At 38.6% G+C, this 25,600-nt stretch overlaps 1 protein-coding gene across 3 annotated transcripts in view; it reads right to left on the reverse strand.

The window, feature by feature from the left end:
- Positions 1 to 25,600, reverse strand: part of arid5b (AT-rich interaction domain 5B) — a 73,533-nt gene that overhangs the window by 33,522 nt on the left and 14,411 nt on the right. The window contains exons 1-2 of one of the 3 annotated variants that reach the window (XM_039784190.1): positions 9,496 to 10,018; positions 7,747 to 7,977 (exon numbers count right to left, since the gene is read on the reverse strand). The exons of 1 other annotated variant lie outside the window; for it this stretch is intronic. In XM_039784190.1, coding sequence (XP_039640124.1) covers positions 7,747 to 7,977; positions 9,496 to 9,502 — 238 coding nt within the window. In that variant the 5' untranslated portion in view covers positions 9,503 to 10,018. Of the gene's footprint in view, positions 1 to 7,746; positions 7,978 to 9,495; positions 10,019 to 25,600 lie in introns of those variants that run through there. One more of the 3 variants, XM_039784188.1, reaches the window with a different exon arrangement.

Raw genomic sequence — 25,600 nt, forward strand, 5'->3', positions numbered from 1 at the left:
GTTAAGAACATGCAGAGGGGCTGTCCTAAATACACAAACCCTGTTGTTCCATGAGTGCCAAATGTAAAACATAGTCAAAGTTACATAATGTGGAGGATATGCTCAAAACAGGATAACCTTCAAACGCTTCCACATCATTGATACTGACAGACTGCAGAAACAACTCGTACTAGTAGGACCGGGGCTTTAAAAATACAGTTTTTCAATTTAGCTTTGAGAGAGAGAGAGAGAGAGAGAGAGAGAGAGAGAGAGAGAGAGAGAGGGAGAGAGAGAGAGAGAGGGAGAGAGAGAGAGAGAGACAGAGAGAGAGAGAAAGAGAGAGAGAGAGGGAGGGAGAGATGAAAGGGAGCAGTGGATAAGCTTCAAGGCTTATCCTATTCATTACTGGAGAAAAAAAGAAATCACAGCATCGACCTATAAATAAATGAATGCCAGGATAAACACGAAGCCCATGCATCAATAAAACATATGTATTCTAATAGATCACGCTCTAGTTACATTTGATGGGATTGAGTCGACCAATGAGCCCAGTCATAGGGACTTCATCATTTTGAAAAAGATACTCAGCATTAAGCCATGGTGATTACAAATAATCATCATTCCCATTTCAAAATAGGCCAATGGATACTTTTATCTTTCTGTTCATTTTTTTGGTATTATATGCAAATGCATTGTATTTTAGGGAGTTTATGCCAATAATCTACAAATAACTTAAAGAACACAACAAGCTCTCTCCTGCTCTTTGTATTTTCAGTTTTCATTACCGTGAAAGTAGCTTTAAAACACTTCCAAACATTTCCAAAGCAGCTGCCAACAGTGACAATGTTTCAGTATGTGTTGTCTGTGTCATGTTGGGGAAAAAAGAAGGAAACATCAACCACAATCATTACTTGTAATCCCTTCTTTGCTGCCGTACAGTGTAACAATGATTATTGACGTCACCTAAATTACACAAGCTCCTTTCAGAAACAACCTGCAACAAGCCTCTACAAATGTGAAAAATACTCATCACTTAACCCAGCAACCAATGAGCTGTTTCTACACCAGCCTCACCGACAGAGACAGCATCTCCAGTTACACTGATGAGTCAGACGTGTTCACTCCAGGTTACAACATGCTGTTCTGTAATTTTTATTAGGGAAATTCAAGAGCTGTATCACAACTCACATCTGGGATTTTGTGAAAGTATGTTTTTTAAATATGTTGTCCTTTCTAGCTACAAATCCACCATATCTTTTTATCATGTAAATCATATTCTCGCTTGATTTAAACCATGCTCACCAACAGTGACTCTTCCACATTTGACAAGTGTATTAATGGAATAATCATCTACGTCATTATGAATGAGGTCAGGCCGGCCAGGTTAGCTGAAGTGTAAAGTAATTAATAACGTGCCTCACAGTTTATCAGAGTTTTAAATTACACAACTGCTTTGAAAAAAAAAATACATCACATTTTGGTCCATCTTTTTATTTCCAAGCCTGATAATGACCTTCAAATTATGTGAAACCATCATGCCAAAGTGGTTAATTACTTTGTGCTTTTTCAGGAAGCTTCGTTCGCTATCCAATAACTTTTATATCCTAAATTCTTTGATAGATTTTTTTTACATTTGAGGAATTTTAGTTTAAAAATCAACAAACAGATATATGAAATGTACTTGATGAATTATCCTTCACTGTCAACATTTTAGCACCTTTATTATTTTTCGTCTATGTTAACATCTTGTGGTACCACGGTTGCAAGCAGGAGCAAGTCTGAAAACTCTCTTTGGTGGTACGTTCAAGGACAGTCCGACATCCAAGTTAACCACCAAAAAGAAAACCTTCATTATCTACTGTATTGAAAGAAATGGTACCCTGAAGAAAATCACACATCAAATAGGATAATGTGAATTTGGTTACTCGTGTTTCATTAGAATAGTTCCTGTTTGGCAGACAACTCTCAAATCTGGGATGTCAGAGTTTCTACAAATGCAGCAACAGGAAGAGTTTCAAAACTCTCACAGCTGCAATAACATGTGATGATAGTGTGACAGTAAAAAGGTGACTAAATGTTTCACTATGTTGGATCACCTCAATAAAGTACATTTATGGTACTGCAAAAAGATTTTTAGAGTCTAGTGAAAAAAATGGCTGCCTGAAAGGTAGGGAATCTCTAATATAAATATAAATATGTTAAATATTCAATGGCATTAATTCTACTTAAAGGGATAGTTCGGATATTTGAAGTGGGGTTGTATGAAGTACTTATCCATAGTCAGTGTATGGCGGTCGGCACGCCCCCATTTTGGAGAAGCAAACAGAGTCCTGACACATAAGCTAAGCAATGTACTGCTGTTGACTTTGATGATTCTGAACTAACCCTTTAAAAACGGCAAAGTCACACGATAACACAGTTTGACAGCTGGACATTCACAGGAGGCTATTTAGAGAGATTTTTTGTGAGGAAATAAAACTGAAACTGTTAAAGTGGTGGAGCCAGAAATAGTTATGATCCTGTAACTGAACTAAGAGTATACCTTGGTGTTCTTTCTTCCTCTACTAGTCAATTATCCTCAACTGGCGCTGCTTCTCTGAGAAACCTTTGCACTGTATATAACAAGTCCAGACTTCTGAAAAGCTTCTTGTCTATTGCCAGATGCGTATTTATCTCTCTGTGTGCACTGTTTGCTAAAAATAGATAAGCAGCAATGCAAAGCAATGTGTAAAGCTGGTGTGTTGCTGATGACATAATAGGGATAATCAGGAAGATTGTGCCTTATTCAGCCCCAAGAGTCATGCTAATGCTGCTGATGCCAGTAGAAGAAAGTGCTTTTAGTTAAAATAGCACTGCGGCATCAATTCTGCCTGTGCATACCATGTATATAAGAGCAATAAATAAGACACATCCTGTTCACAGTTTGTCAAGGCTAGTCACACAGCATGGCATGTGAAGTTATAATGCATAATGTGAATAAGAGCCTATAGTGTAAAAATACGTTCTTGTACAAACATAATTTTACAGATATGTAATGCCATGACAATGTACTATACAACTGTTTATTGTTAGAGTCCATGTCCTCTAAATTCCTCCTCTATGGCCTCTGTATATCATCGACATATGGACGATGAAAAATTCATGGGCTGGTGGTTAACACAAATCTGCAGAGGAGATGGGAAAACATGAGCTTAGGAAGCAGTTTGGCTATTACATTAACAGACGGGGCTGTCATGGGACGATATTGGCCTATGCATATTACATCTAATCTGATTTCATGTTTAAAGAGCGAGCAAGAAAGTGGTTCAAGTTGTGGAAACAATGACATCATACTGTATGTTCATCTGGTGACCCAACCCAATCAAGCTAGCAGGACTGAATGTTTTTAAAGATGTTATCTCAAAGTAGAGGTTTAGGATTTTAGCAATTTTACTGCTTTTCAGATTTTCTCTCCTCCAGTAAAGTATATATCAGTTTCAGCGAGAACAGGACTTTTTTTTCTGTCAAACACATGCAGAAACACCCTCATAAACACACACACACAAAGCAGCCACAGATGTACCAAACTGGCACAAGCACCACATTACAAAAATAGACTGTCCAATTCTGTTTATGATCAGTGCATCTGGACAATGTTAATATATTGAAGCAATGAATTGTTTTTGTTGTACTCCTCCCACCCTGGAGGATTACAAACAAAGGATTGCATTGAAAATGTTTCTTTTTAATAAAAATCAAACCAGCACTGAGTGAGAGATATTTCAAACAAAACACACTGAGCTGAGCATGAAATATATAGTTTCTGTGCCAAGGAAAGAGACCTGGGGAATATAGGACAAATGAGAACGAGCAAAATAAGGAGTTGGGGGGGGGGGGCAGCTCCTCTCAACTGCTTAGCCTCAAACATGATTGCCTCACTAACTTTCAAAATACTGTTGATTTAAGCAATGTGCACATAAGGAGTGTTAGGTTTCTGAAAGAATGGGGGAAGGGAGGGGAGAGGAAGGTCAGCAGTTTGGGAGAATAACTTCAGAATAAGAGAAAATGGGAAAAATGTTGGCCATAATATTTTCCTTAACAGATGCCCAAATGAGGTAGCTGTCAAGATGCCCTAAAGCTCCGCGATGTACAACTTGTTTAAATAGATCACATATGGCACCTCTAGGTTGGGCTTACAAATGTTTATGTTATTGCTTTGTAGCACGTACAGTACACATGCCAAATTAATGTGAGTAATACTCAACAGAACCATGACAGCTAATAACAAAACCTTGAACCTTGTTATCTGTCATTCAGCGCTGCAAAGACCTGGCCCACTCAAACTATTTCTGGCTTTTTCTCACAGCAGAGGGGCCTCAGTAGTGCCAATATTATTATAGTACAGTACAGTATGCAAGACCTTTATCCTTAGGTTTATGTAAGAGCTTGTATTTCATTCAGTACGTCAGTGTGCACACAATAAGTACTCTAAAGAATATGTGTGCCAGCGAGGTTTCCTTTTCTGCGATTGTGCGGTGATATTACAGTCCTCCTGGCAAGAAATGATATTGGGGACACAAAGTAGCATGGGTATTATCAATCCACGCTGGCAGAGAATGCATGATAATTATAAACAAAAACGTGTCTTTCCCCGTGAGGACAGCAGCTGCAGGGGTGACAGGCAATGCTGAACATGAATATGGATCACAGGACTTAAGATCTGGTAACTGACACAACCGCAGTTTTGCTGAAGGTGGTTCAAAAGCACGGCGATGATGTGGACAAAAACAACCATGAATATAGATCAGATATAGATTAAAGCACAGCCTCCGACAACTGTCATTGTCATACCAGGAACGACCTTACATCATCTGGTAAAGTGAGAGCAAATATTGAAGATATCAAAGTCATTATGCACACAGGAGCAGCCGGAGCATGCTGATGTTTCATTACTCACCTCCAAAAATGCAGATAAATCAGAGTACACTGCACATGCTCAAATAAAAACATGCTGCTGATTATAATACATCTGTACATGATTATACGTAAATATAAATACATTAAAACTCTATTAAAAATAGACTGGATTTCACCAGCAGGCTTTCATCTGATGGCTACATTTCACACAACACTGTACCAACAGGCTTGCTGAAATTCTGCAATAGCAATTTTTTTTTTTCTCCCTGAGCTTTCTCATCTTCTCTACCCCCTGAGGTAGCCTGACACACTTTCATGAATTAGCCTAGACAAGAAGGACGGCTATTAGAGCTGCCACAGCAGATTTGGTGGAATCCAAAAGGTCAGAATTAGCATCGGAAGAAGCATAGAAGAAAGTCCTAAAATTGTTCCCCAGATAAATTTGAAAGTTTTTAATACAGTATTTCACAGCTGCACAGTATTACTTCTTACAAGTCCACAGTGCTGGTATTTATCCTAATAAAGGTGGATTTAATATGTTGTTTATAGCTGCTTTTCATTTAATGGCAGGAGAACCTTGCTCAGCAGTTGTGTATGTTTCTAAGCACATATGTGCAAACATTCATGTGTGTGTTTGTGCCTATAAGTAAGGCGCCCTTGAGGCTCTAGTTCAATTGGCAGAGTGATGGAAATTACTTAGCTCTGCTGTTTTGAAACAAACCACCAAGCAGCAATTCAAGCGGAAATAAAAGCCTGCCTCAAACCTAGTAAACCTTCATGTGAATAACATTAGAAATCTAGTTGCCTTTGTCCAAAAAAATAAAAATAAAAATGGAACTCCCTTAGGCTCTGAAAAAAAACCTTTAACTTAAATGTGGCTCATAGAGGAATGGCATTATTGAGCCAAGTGAATGAGCAATAGCAGCCACAGGATGTTAGCGTTACTATTCATAACTTATTTTCCAATGCCTATAACCATTTTCCCTTCTGGTCTCACCTCTGCTGCTCGCTTAAAATGCAATTACCTACTGGCAAATTTACAGGAAAAGAAAAACAATGACTTTTGACCAGAGGAGCCGTTACTGTGAATGTCAAATTGATGCTGCACAAGAGCCCGCTGAGCTCAACTGTGCTACCGAGCAGAGGAAATATAAAGAGAGATGAATCACATTACTTCTTTGTTTTAGCCCAGCTCGGGGTTAATAAAATGTGTGGATTCATGAGCGGCAGGGAAAGCACAGTGAATGGCATATAGACATGTTCCAGCACTTCAAAATTCCTCACTGGAACCACAGAATGCTTTTCATAGGTGTGACTGGTGACGGTGTTTGAATGCCGGTCACTTGTGTTCGTAAACAGAAAGACCCCAAACGGACTAAATGAAAAACATATTGAAAGGAATTTATGATCAATTGTATTTAGTCTAAATTGACTAAACTAAAAGAGCATTGATCAAAAGCATGTTGAGTTTAAATGGCTTTAATTAATTTCGCCAAAAAAAAGACCAAAATGACAAATGGAAAAATTATAAGAAACAAAGGAGTGATGAGTGAAATGAGACCACAGCACACAAACTAATGATCTCCACACAAATCCAAATTGCAGCTAAGGAAAATGTAGCATGGAAATCCTCATAGCGAGTAATGAACAAAATATAGGCATTTTTGTTCATCACTCTTTTGTCTGTGTGACATTTATTTCATTTTAAGTCAAGCCAAGTGACAGATAATAAAAAAGCCATTTGAGTTTTGGCTTGTTTCGTAGCTGGCCAGTGAAAACCATGTAACTCAAATTGAGTGATTTTGATTTTTTTTTTGATTAAGTGTTCCTTCCCAAAATCCTTGTACTTCTTTAGCTAAATACACAATTTAAAAGAGTGTGCTGCAGGTGTGCAGATTTAGCATTGCACTTCTATAACATTGACTCGCAATGGACAAAAAAGGATCAAAATTGATGCAGCAGGAGCAGAGATATCTTTTTTATTCTACACATTCTTCTTCCTTGTCGAAACCTGCCGCCTACATTACCCACAAAGCAACTCGACTGCTGACAGTTTGGTCGGAGATTCAGGTGTGTTATGCTTCTAGTGGCTAATGTAGCCCTGAGCTTCTAGCCTCAAGCAGAGGTCTGATCAGCTAAGCTCACTTTTTCTAACTCCACACCCCCAGAGTTATTTCATTTTCAAGCTTGTTGTTTTCAGCCCCAACTGACACTGACTCAAGTGACATTTCTTGAGGCATTTTATCAGATTGCACAGCTCCTTCTAGAGCCACAAAAAGCTGTATACAACCTTTTCCACGTGTAGTAGTACGACCCAAGACCTGTAAACAGACGTTGATGTGTAAAACCAGGGCTCTTCCACTTTAAAACTCATTGGATTATCTGAAAAATTATTGTCAGAAAGCTGTAAACAGATCTGTTTTTTCTCAGCTCATGAAATGCTGTTGTTTCAGAGATACATGTTTTTCACAGGAAGGCAACTGTATTTGGCTTTAAAACCCAAATGTTACAGAAGCTCCCTTTTCTTTGCCATTTGACAGTCTTAACTGTGATAGCCAGCCATTATACAAATACAAATTTTAAAATGACTCAAGTACATTTTCTGTTGTCAAATTGCTTGGCCCAAAAAGTGCAAACTCTGTCCATTTTCCAATGAAAGTACACTTGAACAAATGGTCATGGGAACCAAAATGACATAATTAAAAGTTTGAGATGAACCGCACTTTGAGAATGAGTTTTAAGCACATGCTTATGTTCAGAGGTTGGGACATGAGTAGTTTGATGTTTTATGGGCTAAATGTGCAATACTCCAAATGCCATAAACTGCCACTGTCTAACAGCTACAATCAAATGACCAGCTTCCAAACTCACCAAACTGGTCACAGATGCTCTCGTTCTGCAGCAGGGCAGGATTTTCAAAGGTGTCACGGCAGTACAGGATCCTCGTGCTACCGCCCAACGCAGCGATGCCGCCCAGCGCTAGCACCGTGTGGTCTATGAGCAGAGAGGACGGCTGCTCTCTCAGCCGCGCCAAAACTGACCGGAAACGGCAATACTGGGGGTAACTGAGGACCAAAACTTTACGCCCATCCTCCTCCTGGCCTGAAAAAAACACAAAATACAAACACAATGTTAGAAGGTACACAGAGATTATACATAGTTAAATTCAACATTGAAAAGGGGAATCTTTGTAGCGAAATAGAGAATGTTTCGTTTTCCAAGTGAGAATGGCAGCACTTAATTTTACATGACACATTCACTCTACTATTTATCTCCAGATTTTATTACTTTATTCCCTCTCATAGATCATTCTTTGGCTACCATTATATTCTGGCACATGTGCTGCCAGAGTGCTGTGAATATGATTCTTTTACTCCTTACTATTGGCCTTAAATGGCAAGGTAATGTTTGAGATCTTAAAGTTTATTGTACTGTCACTTTTAGTAAGTACCATATAAATCTCAAGAAGGTAAATATGGGATAAAAAAAAAATCCAACAACACAGAAACTTTTCATGTACATATTGCTTTGTCATTAGCCACATACTCACAATGAAAATGACAACACGTTGATGCTTAGAAGGTATATTGCTTAAGACAAAACAAGATGTCTTAAGCTTAAGACATCTTGTTTTGTCTGAACAGTCCAAATAACAAATATCAAAGAAGACTTAGAAAACCTGCATATATTGACATTTAAGAAGCTAAATAAGCACATAAAAAAATAGTTGTTGATTCTTTTTCTGTTGACTAATTGATTAATTGACTTATAGTGTGAGCTCTAATATAATAAGATAAATGAATATGAGGTGACTTTATATGACCATGACAATATGATAAGTGTCTCCGGTCCAAAGCTCCCATGGGTGTGTTGTTTCTAATCTTCTACTATGGTGATTATATGATAATAAAATGACATCTCAGCACAACACAGTACAGTAATGGACAATGACTGGAAACTGGCCAAATCATAATACATAGACAAATTATGCATGTGCATTGTTCATTAAAGCTTTAGTCAAATGTCACATTTTGTGAACTCACTTGCTCTCAGAGACTATTGTTTGAACGTAGAGTGCCAATATTTTTCCAGCTTACAAAGCCGACTACACGGTTCAACAGTTGATGAAGCAGAGTCAGGCAGTTTGAAACACGATTTCTACATGAATTATTCACTGTCCCGTCTGCTTTTAAAAAGCCCTTGGACATGACGTTCATTGGAATTTCTGCTGGTTAGTTAATATTTCACTTTATATTTAATAATATAAAGTGTGGCTAACTAGCAAGCTTTTCACCTTGCCTTCCTAAAGACAAAACAGGCAGGGTCTATTTTAAAAATGCATTTCCCCCTCTTTGGTGTTATTTTATCAATCTGGAGGGTGATAAATGTACAGCAGAAACAAGGCAGGAAGGACACCATTCATAACATATTTACAGCAGCTGCATTCCCGACAATCAGCGTAATTAGTTCCACTGTACTCCAGTAGGACAACCACTTCAAAAGAAATTATTAAAACCATTCATCCAGCACACGCACGCGCGCGCACACACACACACACACACACACACACACACACACACACACACACACACACACACACACACACACACACACACATACATGTCATGTCAGTGTTCTGCAGCGCAGCGTCTCATCGCTCGGACAGGACTTTCAGCTCGGGAGTCAAGGGGTGCACGCTCCTAGTGGGTGGGTCTCGTTCTATACTGTGGGTACACACATTAACACACACACACACACACAGGCTATATGTGGAGGTAGGTGCCACAAAGCCCACAGATGTATAAACACACATTGCACATGCATATCACACTGCAGACACACACATTTATCAAAGATTGCAGCAGTTACGCAAATACAGCTCAGAGGTAAAGCCAGCTTTGTTTCCAAATGTCAGGGATTTTATTGTAAGCGGTCACCGTCAGACCTGCTCTTTCTCCCAAGGACCCTCACAGCATTTCACTTGATTAGATTCAATTTGGAGAGAGAGCCGCAGGGCATTAATAACTGTACAAAGGCGTTGTAAAGTATGAATGTTGGCATGTGTGTGTGTTAGTGTGTGTGATGTACATTGGGTGTATGTACACTTTAAAAATCCTTTTGTTCTCACAGCCCGACCTTTCAAAATAAAGGGCGTCCTTATCTTTACGTAGGCTTTCTAATTGGTTGGTGCTGTGGGTCCATCACTGGAGAGCTGGAAGACACAGTGAGAACATCATGCAATTTGTTTCTCTCTCTCTTAGATTCTATTTTCTTTTTCTTCAGTCTGTAAGTCCTCTCCTGGTGGTAGTGCCGCGTGTTGATCAAACAGCTGTGGTGTGGCAGATTATTTTCAGAACACGCTGTAAAGCTCCTGACCTCATAAACTACAATAGTGTCAGGATCATAACTGCTCTGCAGGACAGCTGACATTGTTATAACAACTCAGTCAGTGCAGCACTCAATACATTCCAATACAATATACTTACAGTAAACTGATAAAGTATACTAAAAGGTCCTCTGTGGCTTTAGAGGAGCTGTGCAAAGTCTGAAAAAATAACCATGATGACATCATGGTGATGTCATAAGGGTTACTGCAGCTTGGGCTTGCACACATGTGGTATGGATTATAAAAGACATCAGGGTTTACGAGCCAAGAGATCCCTAATGAAAGACACTATCGGGTTGCATTGTGGGAATTGTAGGATCCAGTGTTTTTGGAGCTTGACTCATGCTATGGATTAAAAGTCACTATATTTCCGCCTCTACTGCTTTAATTTGGACAGTTCTTTTTTTGTATCTTGTGAGTCCCCCAACTTTGTATAAGTGCAATACTAAATTCCCGAAATACCCCCTTAATTTGTATAGTCTTAAATTCCTAAAACAGTAGTTTACAAAGAACTGAACAAAAAGGAGAAGATAATCAGAGCAATTCAATACAAAACAGGTTAATAAGATAAACAATCTATACAGCTATACAGGTTAGTTTTTGGCTGTAATTTAAAAATACTGACATATTTCACATTGTAGTTACCTGGTGCCTATGGTGCCATAAATAGAAATGCTTGTTCTCCTTTTGATTTGCTCTTAGTCAGACATACAGCTAAAATACATTGATCAGTTCTGTTATGTGTTGTTTTTGCTTCTTCTGGTAGCTTCCATGTTGTTAGAGTCGTAGCAGCTAGTTGAAGGCACCAAAATACTGTAGGTTGGAGCTCTGCCATGCAAGGCCTTATGTTATTTTGAAAATCAATTCTAAAATGTACTGATAGTTGAAAGAAACAAAAGCAGGAGGGATATTAGCAGACGTCTATAGTCCTATTTAGAAGTCTGGCAGCAGAACTTTGTTCAAGCTGTAGACACTTCAAGGATGACTGAGTTACTCAAGTAAAAAGTGCATTACAATAATGTAACCAGGATGTGACAAAGGCATGAATGAGTTTCACTGTGTCTTGAGATGACAGGATATGCGGCTGATCTTACTAACATTCCTGAGATTAAAGAAGCATGACTGAACCAGTTTTGTAATATGCAAATTAAAATGCAAGCATGAATCCAAATTTTTATATTTGGAGACACAGAAACTACATGACGGGAGCAAGAATCCAGACATTTTTAACTGCTTGTGCAACGGGTTAGGACCGAAATGTATGTTTCTACTATCCATCCTCTGATGTCAGTAAGATAATTACTGTATACATAATGGTCGATCTGCTAAACTCATTTGTGGACTGAAATACCTTCAAAATCCCCTCAGTTACATAGATGTTTTACACGGCAACGCTTTCTTTCTTTATTCACAGGAACATGCTCATGCAACAGGTGTTTGACCAGAGGTGGCATCGAATGAAACTACAGTGAATTAATATAGTATATTACTTGGGTGGCTTTGTAGGATTGTGCTTTGTTATGAATCATGGCCCAGGGAATAAGACGGATGCACAAATGAAAGGTAACTGAACTCAAAGAAAGTTATATGTTGATTTTCTGAAGACAAAAGCATACAAACATCTGTCACTCTGGGGCAGCAATATAATTCTTCTAGCACCTCTTTTAATCAGAAGACTTTACAGAGACAGAGAACAAAATGATTAGTTATAGTGCAGAGCTTTTGTTTTTACACATCTTTGAAGATGTGAAATAGAACGACTGTACAGCAGAAAAAAGTCAAAGACCTTATTGCTAGATTTGATTGTATTGATTTACTGGTTTCCAGGCAGCCACAGTTAACTTGCAGAGACTTAAAGGTTGCTAATAATACATTTAGTGATACATCACTAAGAATTAATTACATTTCTTCTTTGATGCGTTTAAGAAAACAAGGAAAATTGAGAGCCGTCTGCCAAACAGCAACTTTTTAAAGCAAAACTCTTTTTGCAACATGTGTCTGTCTGCTTCCTGTCTGTCTTCCTCTCAAAATTACACATAGTGAATGTGCTAAAACATACAAAAGTAATAATATAGTCCTTTAAAAACACAAAACATTGCACTACTGTATCACACTACACTGTAAGCGACACTACTGCAGTCCACAGCAGACTGGTAAAGTCATCAGCTACAGCAGCTGTCATGTGAGACTCTGCACAGTAACATACAGATCTCAATTTACTCCAACATAGTTAAAGTAACATGATGTAATATATACACACATTGCTTCATAAATATGACAAAATGATAGTGACCAATGCAGGATGGATTTGATATTTGTGGGGGAAATATTCCTGTGAGCCATCTCTTCCTTTGAGGAAAAACGCTTGGTAAAAAGGGAAGAGAGGAGACTGTACACTAATGCAACCATTCTCAATATGAGAGAAACAGGAGTAGAAATAAAAATGATGAGAACAAACTCTGACTGCATTATACCAGAAAGAATTAAAGAATATTTTGTGTAATTACACCAAAGGAAACATTTCTGTTTCTCTTTCATAACAAGCATGATATATAATCAAGATCTCAGAAATGCCGCATACTCATTAGTTGTGGTTGAAGCAGCTGCTTCGCTGGATGAATAGCTATTGCAATGTTAGATGAAACATCATTGATATTATTGAATTTCAAACCAGAACTATAAAAAGGGCAATCTATGCTGCATGTCTGAGATCCTCTGCATTTATTGGAGAATTTCTGCAGGGGCTTTGGAAGTTGGGACTAAAACTAGTCATAATATGAGGGCTGCTCACGGTTAAAAGCAGATCTACGCTGGCAAATTAAAACCCAAATGTGACTCATGTAAACTGTGTCATTTACATTTAACCAGGCTTAAAAATACAAACCCCCCCCCCCCCCCCAAAAAATTCTCCCCAATCCTTCTCTCTCCCCCCCCCAAAAAAAAAAACCCCCCCCCCCCCCCCCCCCCCCCCCCCCCTCCCCCCCCCCCCCCCCCCCTCCCCCCCCCCCCCCCCCCCCCCCCCTTATATTCAAACTCCCACACCCCCCCAAATTTCTTTTTTTTTTTTCCCAAAAAAAAAAAAAAAAAAAAAAAAAAAAATCTTTTTTTTTCAACACCTTTTTTTTTTTCCTTTTTTTTTTTCCCCCTTTTTTTTTGGAAAGAAAAAAAAAAAAAAAAAAAAAAAAAAAAAAAAATTTTTTTTCTCATGGGTTTTTTGCTTCTTTTTTTAAACACCAAAAACAAGTCTAAAAGCTTAAAAACATAAAAAAATAAATAAAAATAGCCTGAGGTAATAAGTAATACATTGGTGAAGAAAAGAGGGAGACAGGAAAAGGTGAGATGGGGAAGATTCTTGTTTGGTATTCTCACTTCATCCTGCAGGCTCTCTGCTCTGTATTGATCCCTGAGGTTGCCCTGTTTCCATTTAGCCTCTTCTCATAATATATAACACATCTCTGATTCATCCGCCTTTTCTCTCTCTCACTTGTCAATGGGGGGACAGGACACTGAGAGGGTCCATATAAGCAGCAGCAGGCGCCCGATCTGGCTGTTGGTTTCATGTTATTGAAACCTGACCAAATAAAGAAGGAACAGCATCTGTCAATGACACCAAATGGAAATGATGCGTGGGGAGATGAAGGCGTCACATTTTTACTCGCGCTAACCTTGTGTTTTGGAAGAAGAGAGAATTACATGAAACAATGAAATAAATTCATTGCATTTGCATGATTCATCGCTTGTCCAATCTGTGAATGACTACTCAATCTCAGATAAAACAAAATGTGCTAGAACATTTGGCTAATTGCATGCTAGTCTGTGCTGTAAACAAAATCACATTAATCATGCGGAGGATGCGGCAGCAATACATCGCTGTATTGGAGTAAAACAAAGCAAAGCGGTCACACAGTGTGTCACTAACACTCAGCTAATTTGGCTCAAAGGGAGTAGAATTTGAAATAATATTTCAAATGTATTTAATGGATCTGCATTGAATAACATACTGTGTGACTCAGTGGCCGGCCATCCGTCATCAACATCACATCAGTCACAGACACTGACTCGCCTTTCCGCTGCTCATCATATCAGCTGCAAGCTGTGCTCTCACACAATGTACACAGCACACAACTCTTTAAAGAGATACTCCGCCTAAAATGTAGGCCTATCTTTTGAGGATCAAATGGGGCGATAGGGGCGATTTTTTTTTTTTAAGATTATTTTTGGGGCATTTTTAGGCCTTTATTGACAGGACAGCTGAAGAAATGAAAGGGGAGAGAGAGAGGGAATGACATGCAACAAAGGGCTGCAGGTCGGAGTCGAACCCGGGCCTGCTGCGTCGAGGAGTAAACCTCTATATATGGGCACCCGCTCTACCAACTGAGCAATCCAGGCGCCCGATTATTATAATTTTTGTGAATTTCCCCCTGAGGATCTTATTAATAAGATTTTTCCATTATCAATATACAGTATCATGATATAGCAAATGTAAAAAAAAATCTAATTGATGATCTAGCTGCCATAACCAATGCTTTTTACAGTATAATAACAATGGATTGTAAACCGACTCTGCATTTGCTATCAGCTCTATGAAGGTTTTCAGAAGTCCACAACCTTAAAACAAATTCACTTTCTTGGATTATTAGCATCGTTTTCATCGAAAAAGCCCTAAAAATCCACTGTACACTAGGGCTAAAGGATTTTGGGGAAAAAAATCTAATTTTCCTGCCAGATATTGCGAGTATGCTTCAATTTGTGATATGTAACATCATTCCAGCGTGTATCTTATGAAAAAATAGTAAATATAATAATGAAAAGAGGAATAAAAATGTATAAATCAAATGTTACACCAAACATTAAACTAAATATTTCATATTCGATTAATCGCGGTCTTCACAATTAGCTAAACACATTCTTACAAATCGCGATTACAACTTGAAAACGATTAATCGTTCGGCCCTACTGTACACTATACTTGCTTAGCAATAAAAGGCAGACAGACAAAGCTGTGGTTAAATGTTAGTGGTTAAATTGATAAATATTTTTAGCAGGATTTGGTGGAGACTAAAACCAGACCTTAAAGAGGAGTGAGTATTGAAATTACATTTTCTAGGTGGCCAGAAACACGATTCCAAATGAATGCTACTGTTGCTCCGTGACTGCTGGATGCATACAGATGCAACTTTTTGCTAAGACATGGTTACAGTAGATTCCAATGATAAGTTCTCAGGGTGGAAATGAAGTATCACGTCTCCACAGAAATTTCTCAGCAGCAAAATCAACGTATTCTCTGTCCATTTGTAAACTCAGTATGTTCCAAACATTTATACTTTCACCAACATATTTACATTTCAACACACATCGCTGTAAAATATGGCTGTCTTGAGTCTTGTTTATTTAGAAAGTAACTGTTTAAGTGACAAACCAGGAGCATGTAAACTACATCAGAATTTCAGGCTTATCAGAGGAATGGGACACTTGCAGCATATTTAGTTGTATTTTGGTAAAGATATGACTGTTTGGAACACACTGAGCTTACAAATGGAAAGTGTAGAAGGGGTTTATGCCGCAGGACTGGTTTGAGAAGTTTATGTAATAATGTAATGTGATATGAATTCAAGCTAGTCACATCTGCTGCGCTCTGTGCTGCCCAAACTTTTTGAATCTGATATTAAAAAGATTCTGCATTATCAGATACAATGGATGGAGTAGGACTTTAAGAGAGATCTGGCTTTTACATTCACAGGCTATGTATGTGCACTAATTCTTCAAAGATAATCTTATTCCCACAAAAGGGCACTGACACCCAGAGGAAATGTTCTATTGAAACTGTACAGAGGGCAGGGAGAGGGAGAGTAACACTTACAGAAAGTAATACATAGAAATAGAGAGAAAGCGAGCCCTCAATGCATGCTGGCTCCTGTTCTTAATTATAGTAAAGCACTAAAGGGCCTCATTCATTTTAGCAGGGTGGGGCAGTGGCCTGTGACAAAGAAAAAAAGGAAGAAACATTTATATAATTTTCACCTCAATTTATTCAAGTGTGCAGCACAGGAATTGAGGACACACAGCTATGTGTACAAAAACAAGCATGCACACACACACACACACACACACACACACACACACACACACACACACACACACACACACACACACACACACACATAAGAACTGAACACACACATGAACACAGAGAAAACTCAACTTCCCTCAGCTTAATTCCATCCCAGATGTTCTTGTGGTTAACAGAGGGGGGGGTGGATGGCCGTACCACATTTTCAAAAACACACACCCATATTAAATGTTTTCAGTTAAACAGAGAGAAGAGAAGAAACAACACAAGCACTTTCCTCCAGTTGATTTATGTGATTCTATTACATTAAACATTCTTTCCCCTGAGCAGGCTCAGCTCCCTAGCAACCATCGCTCGCAGCCCTAATGTGTCTGGCACGGGGCCAGGGAAAGCTGCCTGCCTTATTGATTGCCAGATTGAAAAGTTTGCATTTAATAGGTCCTGTAATACATGAAGGGATTATTCAGAGGGGCTCCTTGTCAAAAAACCCAAATTGGTTCTTTTGACTATCAAAAAACAACGGGGGCCCTGTAACAAATCTATCACAACTATCAGAAAAGCTCCAAAGGGCCCCTTTTGTGCTTTGAGATGAAATTATATGTAGCTTTGGCCCCTCAGAATTCCCCAAATCATGAGGAAGAGAAGTTGAAACCGTGATTACTTAGAGGCCACATTGCCTTAAGATGAGGAAGACAAGTTTGTGCCATGTTGATCCCCTTTTGTGTAGTGATAGATTGGCCCTAAACACTGTTCGCTGTCTGGTCCCAGGCTGCATCCTGACTAATGAAAGACTACTGCTGGGTTTTGGGGATCAATTCACTTATGGCGCAGTCAATTCTGAGAGTAAAAACAAGCTGCTCTGCGAGAACCCGAAATGTGCAAATACCACAGGGAGCAAATTTAATCAACTATCTTTGGTTGCAGAAATACAGCTGCTTTTTGACTAGACAAACAAGTGAAACCCCTCTCCGTGTCTCTTTCCCTCTCCTCAAACAAGCTTAAAAGCTTTTACACCCAGGTGATGATACTCTATCTACTATGACGGCCACTCTCATTTGTCACGCAGCTCTGTCCGACACAAATTCAATTGAGCAGCTGTGATCAGAGATCTCAGAGGTTGTCACCGACAGAGAGAAAGGGGGATACATGGAGAGTTTTCCTCGGCTCAGCCTGGAGTAGACAGCCTTTCCAACAATATATAGCCTCATCCTGCAGAATGAAATGGATGACATCTTTGCCTTTAAATGTATCTTTAATGGGACAGCAAGTTCCCATTTAAGTGAGTTCTGCAGAAAGGTTAGAGCAAAGGAGGGAGAGGGAAAGAAAAAAAACATCTTATCAGGAGATTGGGAATTGGGTCAGGCAAGGAATTACATGCCATTCTAGATCAAAGTTGCCGTGTGCATTTCCTCAAAGAAGGTCCCCTCATTATCAGCGCAGACTTAATTCTTAGGGTGTATACTGTGTAAAAGGAAACATGATTTAATATGTTTTCAGAAAAAGAATGAAGCACAAAAAGAGCAGGAGGGGGACAAGGAATAATACTAGAGGCTATTTGAGACAGGCATGTTTCCCAATGGTAAAACTGTAATGAGAAAGAAAAGGGGGGGGGAGTGATGTTTGTTGGAGATGTTGGGGGGAGAGGTTGTCATTCAGCATGGCTCCATTGTGAATTCCTGTCATTATATAAGAACCTCTCTTTCTCTTTTTTTTTTTTTTTTTTTTTTTTTTTTTTTTTTTTTTTTTTTTTTTTTTTTTTTTCTCTCTCTCTATCGTCAAATCTGTACGGAGGAGGAAGGCTTTAAATAAACAGCCCGTAGAGTTAAGCCAACTGGAACCCTTTTCAATAATTACATCCAGCACAATACTCAATTTACATTGCATTTATTTAGCTGGAGGACTTGACAATGTGGCAAAGAAAAGAGTGACATTAGCAGCGAATGATAACAACTAGAGCGGTGCGCTTCCCGAGGGGAGACGTTTTAGTCTGTGGCTTAGAGGAAGACTTTACAGATAGCAATATGTCATTAAAAACCAGCACCATCTGTTCAGATTTCTTTTTTATGTGCCGTCATTGATATAAAGCATATTGAACATACAAAAGCAAATCCCAGAAATGCAAACTGTAGGATTTTCTCTGTGCACGTAATTGTGATTACACATTCTAACAGCGCCACAAAAAAAGAAAACAACAACCACAAACAATTGTTTTCTCTCCACAGTCCCTAATGATCTCCGTTTGAAGTTCCCCAGTTCGCTTCTGCACAAACTGTTTTCACAAGATGGCTTGTGTTATTCATTTGACACACACACACAATCTGGCTAAACAAGCAGGTCATTTCTGATAAAGTGCGACCAGCTTGTCTTTAAACTCATTCATTCCAGATTACAGAACACAACCTCTGATGTGACAAACCTCTGCTTTACCAACAGCGCTGTAATCACTGTAATACAGCACATACAGTGTTTGTAGCTGCTTGTCTCACATTGCACAGGAAAGATAAGAACTTCAATGGAGAATATCTAGCCGCTCTGATAACAAGTTTATGTTCACTGGTCACTCAAGGCTTTTTATTTGTCTCTGTAATATTGCTTTTTTGGCATTGGAATAAGTCCAGTATGAGCTGAAATTGACAGTAGGAGATATTTTTGTTTAGGTTCATTTTGTGAAAACCATCCATGGACTGTTATGTATTTTGTATATGTGTAATAACACAGTAAGGAGAGACATGGAATGACAACAACATGAATCATAGAAATTATTTGGCAGAGGCTTCTGTTCTGTGCCAGTAATAATGATGAGGCTGTAAGTGATCAAATCCGCAACTGGAATCAATTTGCTCCTCATATATATATATATATATATATATATATACATACATAAATACATACATACATACATACATACATACATACATACATACACATACATACATACATACATACATACATACATACAGTATAATACTGAAATATCAACTTAGTTTACTGGATCGATTTATTTGTGTGCAATCCTCAGCATACTCAGCTGTTCTTTCTCACATTTAATAATTATTTTTAGCAGGATTAATAAAGGTTACACCTACCACAATGGAACAAAGTGATTCTGTGACTCGGCCATTGTTAACTGTAGATAATCCTCTGACACATCAGATGAAACAACAGCTTTCCTTGAGTTATGGCTGAGGGGAAAATCAGGGATAAAAACAAGACTGGCTGAATGCCTCTCATTTTGCCAAGTGCTCCTCAGGCCAGTACATAACAAGGAAATGGACTGACAGGTTGAGAAAGAGGACAGAGAGGCATCAATGATCTATTGTTTGCAGCCAAGGGGCTCTTTCCAACTCGTCTGGCAGTCAATACATCAAAGAAACTAAAATATATTACACCATCTGCACAGAGATATTTTACAAATACAAATTACGTCATTTGTATTTCTTTGGCTTAATAAAAGCATTGAGAGCAGTTATGTACCCAAGTAAGTATGTGTAAGCATGCAGCATGCGCGCACACGCACACACACACACACACACACACACACACACACACACACACACACACACACACACACACACACACACACACACACACACACAGCTCCCACCAAAGGTCTGGAATCTATCAAAGCCCCTATTGCAATTACCTTTCAATGCTGGAAAAATGCATTACCTCTGTTCTGTGAAATGAACACTGTTATTCCTACAAGGCTAGAAGTCTATCTTCCACACTGTGCTCTACAGTACAGTATGTATCCTGCAGCCAGGCTATGTGACCCTCTTGCATCAGTACTGCCTTACAGATTATGACAGATATTAAGTGGATGTTGAGAAAGCAGATATGCAATCAGCGGCGAGAGCTATTTTTTTAAGTTGGCATAGGTCTGACTGAAAGTGTTTTTCCAACACTGTAATGCTAAGGTAGAGTTAAATTGGTATTTAATGTTAGAGCACATTTGTTCCCACACCCTCGCATACTGTGGAATTCAAGTTATAATTATCAGTGTGCTCAGCTCAGTCTTATTAAATCATGTAGCCACAAAGCTAGAATAAAGTGAGCTATTCAAGTACTAAGAGATAGAAATAGATCTTTAACACTTACATTAAATTGGAAACTCACAATAAACTGGTATAAACAAACTGTACAGACAGCCACAACAACAGAAAATCACCCTGTGACCAGTCACTAAGTAAATCTTTTGTTTATTGTTGATGTCAGTATCAAATGAAATGTATCTCCACTCTCTTCTGTAGATTCACTTGTTCAAGATAATGCAATAACCTGAATCATGTTCTTTATCAGAAACAGTTGAGCCCATGCTGATTATATTTAGTGGTGGAAGAAGCATTCAGATCCTTATCTACTACACGTAATACACGTAAGTATTATTAACAAAATGTATTATAAGTATGGCAATTAAAAGTACTTAGGCTACTAGCACTTATTTAGTACTCAAAATTGCTCCTGTGAATATACTCAAGTATTCATGGATTATGATTACTGCTGCATTAGTGTATAAGTAGCATGTTACTGTTGTAGCTGGTTGAAGTAGTGGGTAGTTTGGGTAATTTAATATGTAAAAAAGCAGTGGAATTACATATTTGTAAGTAAAATCTTAATCTTTGAAGTAAAGTGACTAAAACAGACAAATAGAGTAGAAGTATGAAGTAGCATGACATACTCAAGTTAATTTCAAGTACCTCAAATCTGCACTTAAGAACAGAACTTGAGAAAATGTGTTACATTCTACCACTTCTCAAATTCATTTCACAATATGTGATATGTCTCCTTGTGTATTTTGAACTTCAAGTCCTTTTGATATGCACAACAGGGCAGCAAGAAGAGGACAGTTTTACATGCATTCATAAAACAGATGGACTGGCACACTCATAAAATATGCAGTTATTAATTGTACAATCTGTGATGTCTAGAAGGCCTACTGAGCAGCACAATACAAATCTATCTGAAGGCAGAATTTCAACACATAATATCAGGGAGACATGTACAAAAAGCAGTTCTGCACTGAAATATTGATGTTGCAGTAATTCTTGAAATGAGCATCATTTTGACAAAGACAAATCTAGAAATCTCTCCCAAAAGGCTGTTGGTTGGGTAACACTTAAGTGTGAGTCAGAGTATACTAACTGGAACTAGCAGGCAATTCGTTTAAGATAAGAAACACACAATCTCAGATAAAAGGTAATGATTCATGCAAATTTAAGGCTTTTCATAATAAAAGAATCATAAAAAAATAATATGAAATAAATCTATGAAGAAATTTGTTTTAGAAGCAGACGAGCTAGTGTGTTACGAAAGAACCTCACTCCTTTTCTGTCTATTTAAGATGCCTGGCAGAGGTCACATCAATAGCATCTCTGTTGTTCCAGACCTGACTAATGGAGAGAAGAGAGACACACAACTGTTGTTTCAGACCTCGCTAATGGAGAGACGGAGCTCTTCATTTCCTCTGAGGCCATTCTCATTGTTTAACCATCCACCAGCCTTCAGCCCCCTCCCTCGTGCAAGTCGGAAAACACATTATGTGACATTCCAGAAATAAAATAACACAAATTATTAATTAATATAGCTATCCGAAGAAGCTGAATTTGATTACGGTGCGAGCCATAACAGGATATGGCTCGGTGTGTTGGGTGGTCTCTTTCTCTCTCTCTCTCTCTCTCTCTCTCTCTCATTCAAATTCGAGGCATGCTCGAACATCTAATAGATTTTTCCACCCCGACACACAATTTACTGCTTACAGATTTAGAATTCTCTGGCTTCCGGCCAGTCAGAAGTGAATTAATGATATGAGCACATCAGCGAGGAAAAACAGCTTGTGATTCTCTCTCCTACAGGTCTAAGCATAATGAAGAAGATACTGCCATAAACCCTCCCAACACCACCAAACAGAAGAAGAAAAACATACCAGGAAAAGAGAGAAAGAAGGGAGGGGGTGAGAGAGGCACATAATCAATACAAACACTCCATTAAATTACTTCAAAAGGGATTTTGGACAGTTTGTAGAATTAGCTCTGCAGAAAAAAGCAGAAGGGGAAGCAAATATGTTTGAGGGGCGGAAAGCAAACAAGTGCAAACGATACAATCTGCCACATATTCTGAATGGAGGAGTACAGTAAAGTTTGTCTTACAAAAGCCTTCTTTTTCTGTCGGAGTCACAACATACCATTACTCTTGTAACACCGCGGCACTTTCTCTTTATCCTTTCCAAAAAAAAAAACGCTTTACTCCTTCCCACGTTGCAGTAAAAAACATTAAACATTTTCATGTGTGATAGTGGCTCAAAGTCCCAAATATTGTTCTGTATTGTCACCAAGACAAATCAACCATGAGGAGACAACATCTGTCTGTTTCCTTATCACCAGTTCCTGCCCGCATAAACATTCAGTGATGCTCAGAACAGTCTCTGAAAAGGGACAGAATCTACCCTGTACATCAAATTGAAATGTTCCAACTGAAATATTGTTGGGATATCAACTCGGGTATACAGTATGTGCCAAGCCTGGCCTACAGATCAGATGTTGCATCAGAGGGAAATACAGTGGTTCTATCCTTGAGCGGGTGAGGCTGTAAAGAATCTTGAAATGCAGTGATAAATGCAGTGATATCACTTCGTCGCTCACTGGCCTACTGCACCTTCCAGCTCAATCACTGTACATTTAGCTCAGATCACAGTAATGTACTAGTGTGTATCAATTCCAAAAATCACACCATTATTTTGCTAGTTCTGAGTATAAGGTGTGTGCACACCTGAAAAGCAACATGATTAAAGTATTAAAGCTTTAGTGCGTAACTTTTTGATATTAATGAACTTACATTCAAGCCATTGCCAAATGAGTTGCTACAAAGCTAATTAAGACGATCAGCTCCACACAACTCTCTGTGTATTTCTCAGTATGGCTGTTCAGAAGATTGTGTCCTCCGGTGACTTTCCCGCGCAGAAACTCAAGTGAAGATAATTACCTCTTCTAAAGAGTCCGTCATGTCACGGAAGGCTTGTATCATGTGGACGCGCCGACAGTGTTGTTGTCATTACTTAGAATTCCTCATGGGGGCGGCAGAAACTACGCACTATAGCTTTAAAGTAATAATGTCTGTTAAGTCACTATCTATCGCTAAATGAGGTAACAAAATGGTAATTCAGCCTATGGCCCACTGATGAAAACCCTTGCATTTGCAGTGTTATGAACTGGGTGTGTGTGGTGACATTACCGGGAAAAATCACAAGTGCTGCACAGTTAGTGACGTGTTTTCCATCACCCAGCAGTGGCTGTTTCGCCAGCCAGAGAAAGTAGGCGGAAGTAACGCAATAGAGTTGCTCTTCAACTCACTTGTGTGTGAAGCAGCATACTGTTTTTTTTCTGTCTGCTAGCAATGCAAGTACATGGTTAGTATGGCCGGACAAACAAAGAGAAGAGTGATGACTATAGATGATGTGAAATCCCAAAACACACCTGCAATTACAGCTTATCACCATAGGTGCTGAAATCTTCGAGATTGTATTAACAAAAGGCTTCATTTTTGAGTGTGCTGTTGATGTACCCTATTGTCTCACAAGGCAATGCACAAAGAAATTAATTAATGACAGACTTAGAAGAAATAGCAGTGCCATTCTAAAGTTGCAGTGTGTTTCATTTCCTGTTAGTATAAACTGCTGATGTTTGTTGATTTCTTATATGTAACTACAAAACTAGTATATAAACTATATAGTACAACTATATACTCTATATAATTAGTATGTAGTATGGAATTAGGACACGGTTTATAATGCAATTTTGCAGCTCAGTTGGTAGAGAAGGTCATCCATTTATCGTAGGGCTGATGGCTCCTCCTGTCCACAAGTGTCCTTGAGCAAGACATTGCACCCAAAACTGCTCCTGATTTATGTGTATGGTAATAAATGTAAGTCACTCTGGACAAAAGCATCTGCCAAATGAATGTAATGTAATGTACTTAGCCTAAAATATACAACATGCACAGTAATAAAGGACAGTTATTACGGATTATAGGAAGAAAATGCCATAATGTCACTTTTTTTACATACAACTCAAGTACATTTTGATTCGAATCTATCACGTCAAATTTGACTCTGGATATTGATGGAGGCATTGGATGGAAATCATCAATCAAAGCACACCATTTGCAGCTTTTCTTACAGCAAAGATATGCATGAATAACATGTATTTCCTTGAATAATAATAACTGACCTTCATTACCATCACTACTGAATATTCCATGAAAATGCTCATTTTATTGGGATATCTAATCCATCATGCACCTTCTACTTTAGTGTGATTCACTGTATAACATTGTTGGGTCAAACAGCAGGATTACAAAGGTTTAAATATGCAGCGGTGCAGGAAGCATCAAATATCTTAAATATGCCATTTGTCAGAGATAAGAATAAACCTGATAATATTACTTTTGTAATTTTATGGTGTCATTAATTTTCAAAAGGTGGTGCAGCACAAAAATAATATTAAAAGTCAAGGGGCGGGGCGGCTGCTTTTGTAATACACTGTATATTTTTTCCGCCTGCATGGTTACATGGGATGTTTCCTCAGAAAGCTCTGATCGTCGCATTGCTGAGGGATGAACCAGCTACTGATGATACTATAGGTGAGAGCAGGAGTCAGGAACACCATCTACAGTATGTTCTTTGAATGTTCTTTGACCTTGTATAATCTTCCACGAGACCCCAACTCAAAATCTGCTCACTAGCTTCTGCGCTGAAGGCTTGAATAGAAGAAAGACAAGACAGAAAACCTATTGAGCTATTTTGTGAGCAAGAGCAATTCTTTTTTTTTTTGTTTTATTATTTTCCTTATACAGCTCTCTGTTTCTCCCGGCTAAAGCCAACAAACTGTATCAGCAGATACAGCTCTCCAACACTCGGCCTCGTAGTATACGACCAGAAACCAATTTCGGCAGGCAGCAATGAAAAAAAAATAAAAATCAGGCCAGTTCTCTAGGGAGAGAGGGGCAGAATGTAAACTTCCCTGGCAAGCCATCCCTGGTGGATTGAACAGTAAAAAGAAGCTCTAATGCTCACTCCAGTACAAGATAAACTGAGTGGACAGTTTGCATTACCTGATTAAGTGAATTACTTTCCAGATTATGTAAAAACTGCAAAATACAATACATCACTCTTCACTGCACTCGTAGAAATATGTTTTTACTGTCATCTTGGTTTGGAATACTGTAAGTGGGAAACTTTAATGTAATTAAATGTACTTTGTGTTATAAGCAAGAAT

The sequence above is a fragment of the Perca fluviatilis genome, chromosome 19 (genome assembly GCF_010015445.1).
Source record: "Perca fluviatilis chromosome 19, GENO_Pfluv_1.0, whole genome shotgun sequence".
NCBI classification, from domain to species: Eukaryota; Metazoa; Chordata; class Actinopteri; order Perciformes; family Percidae; genus Perca; species Perca fluviatilis.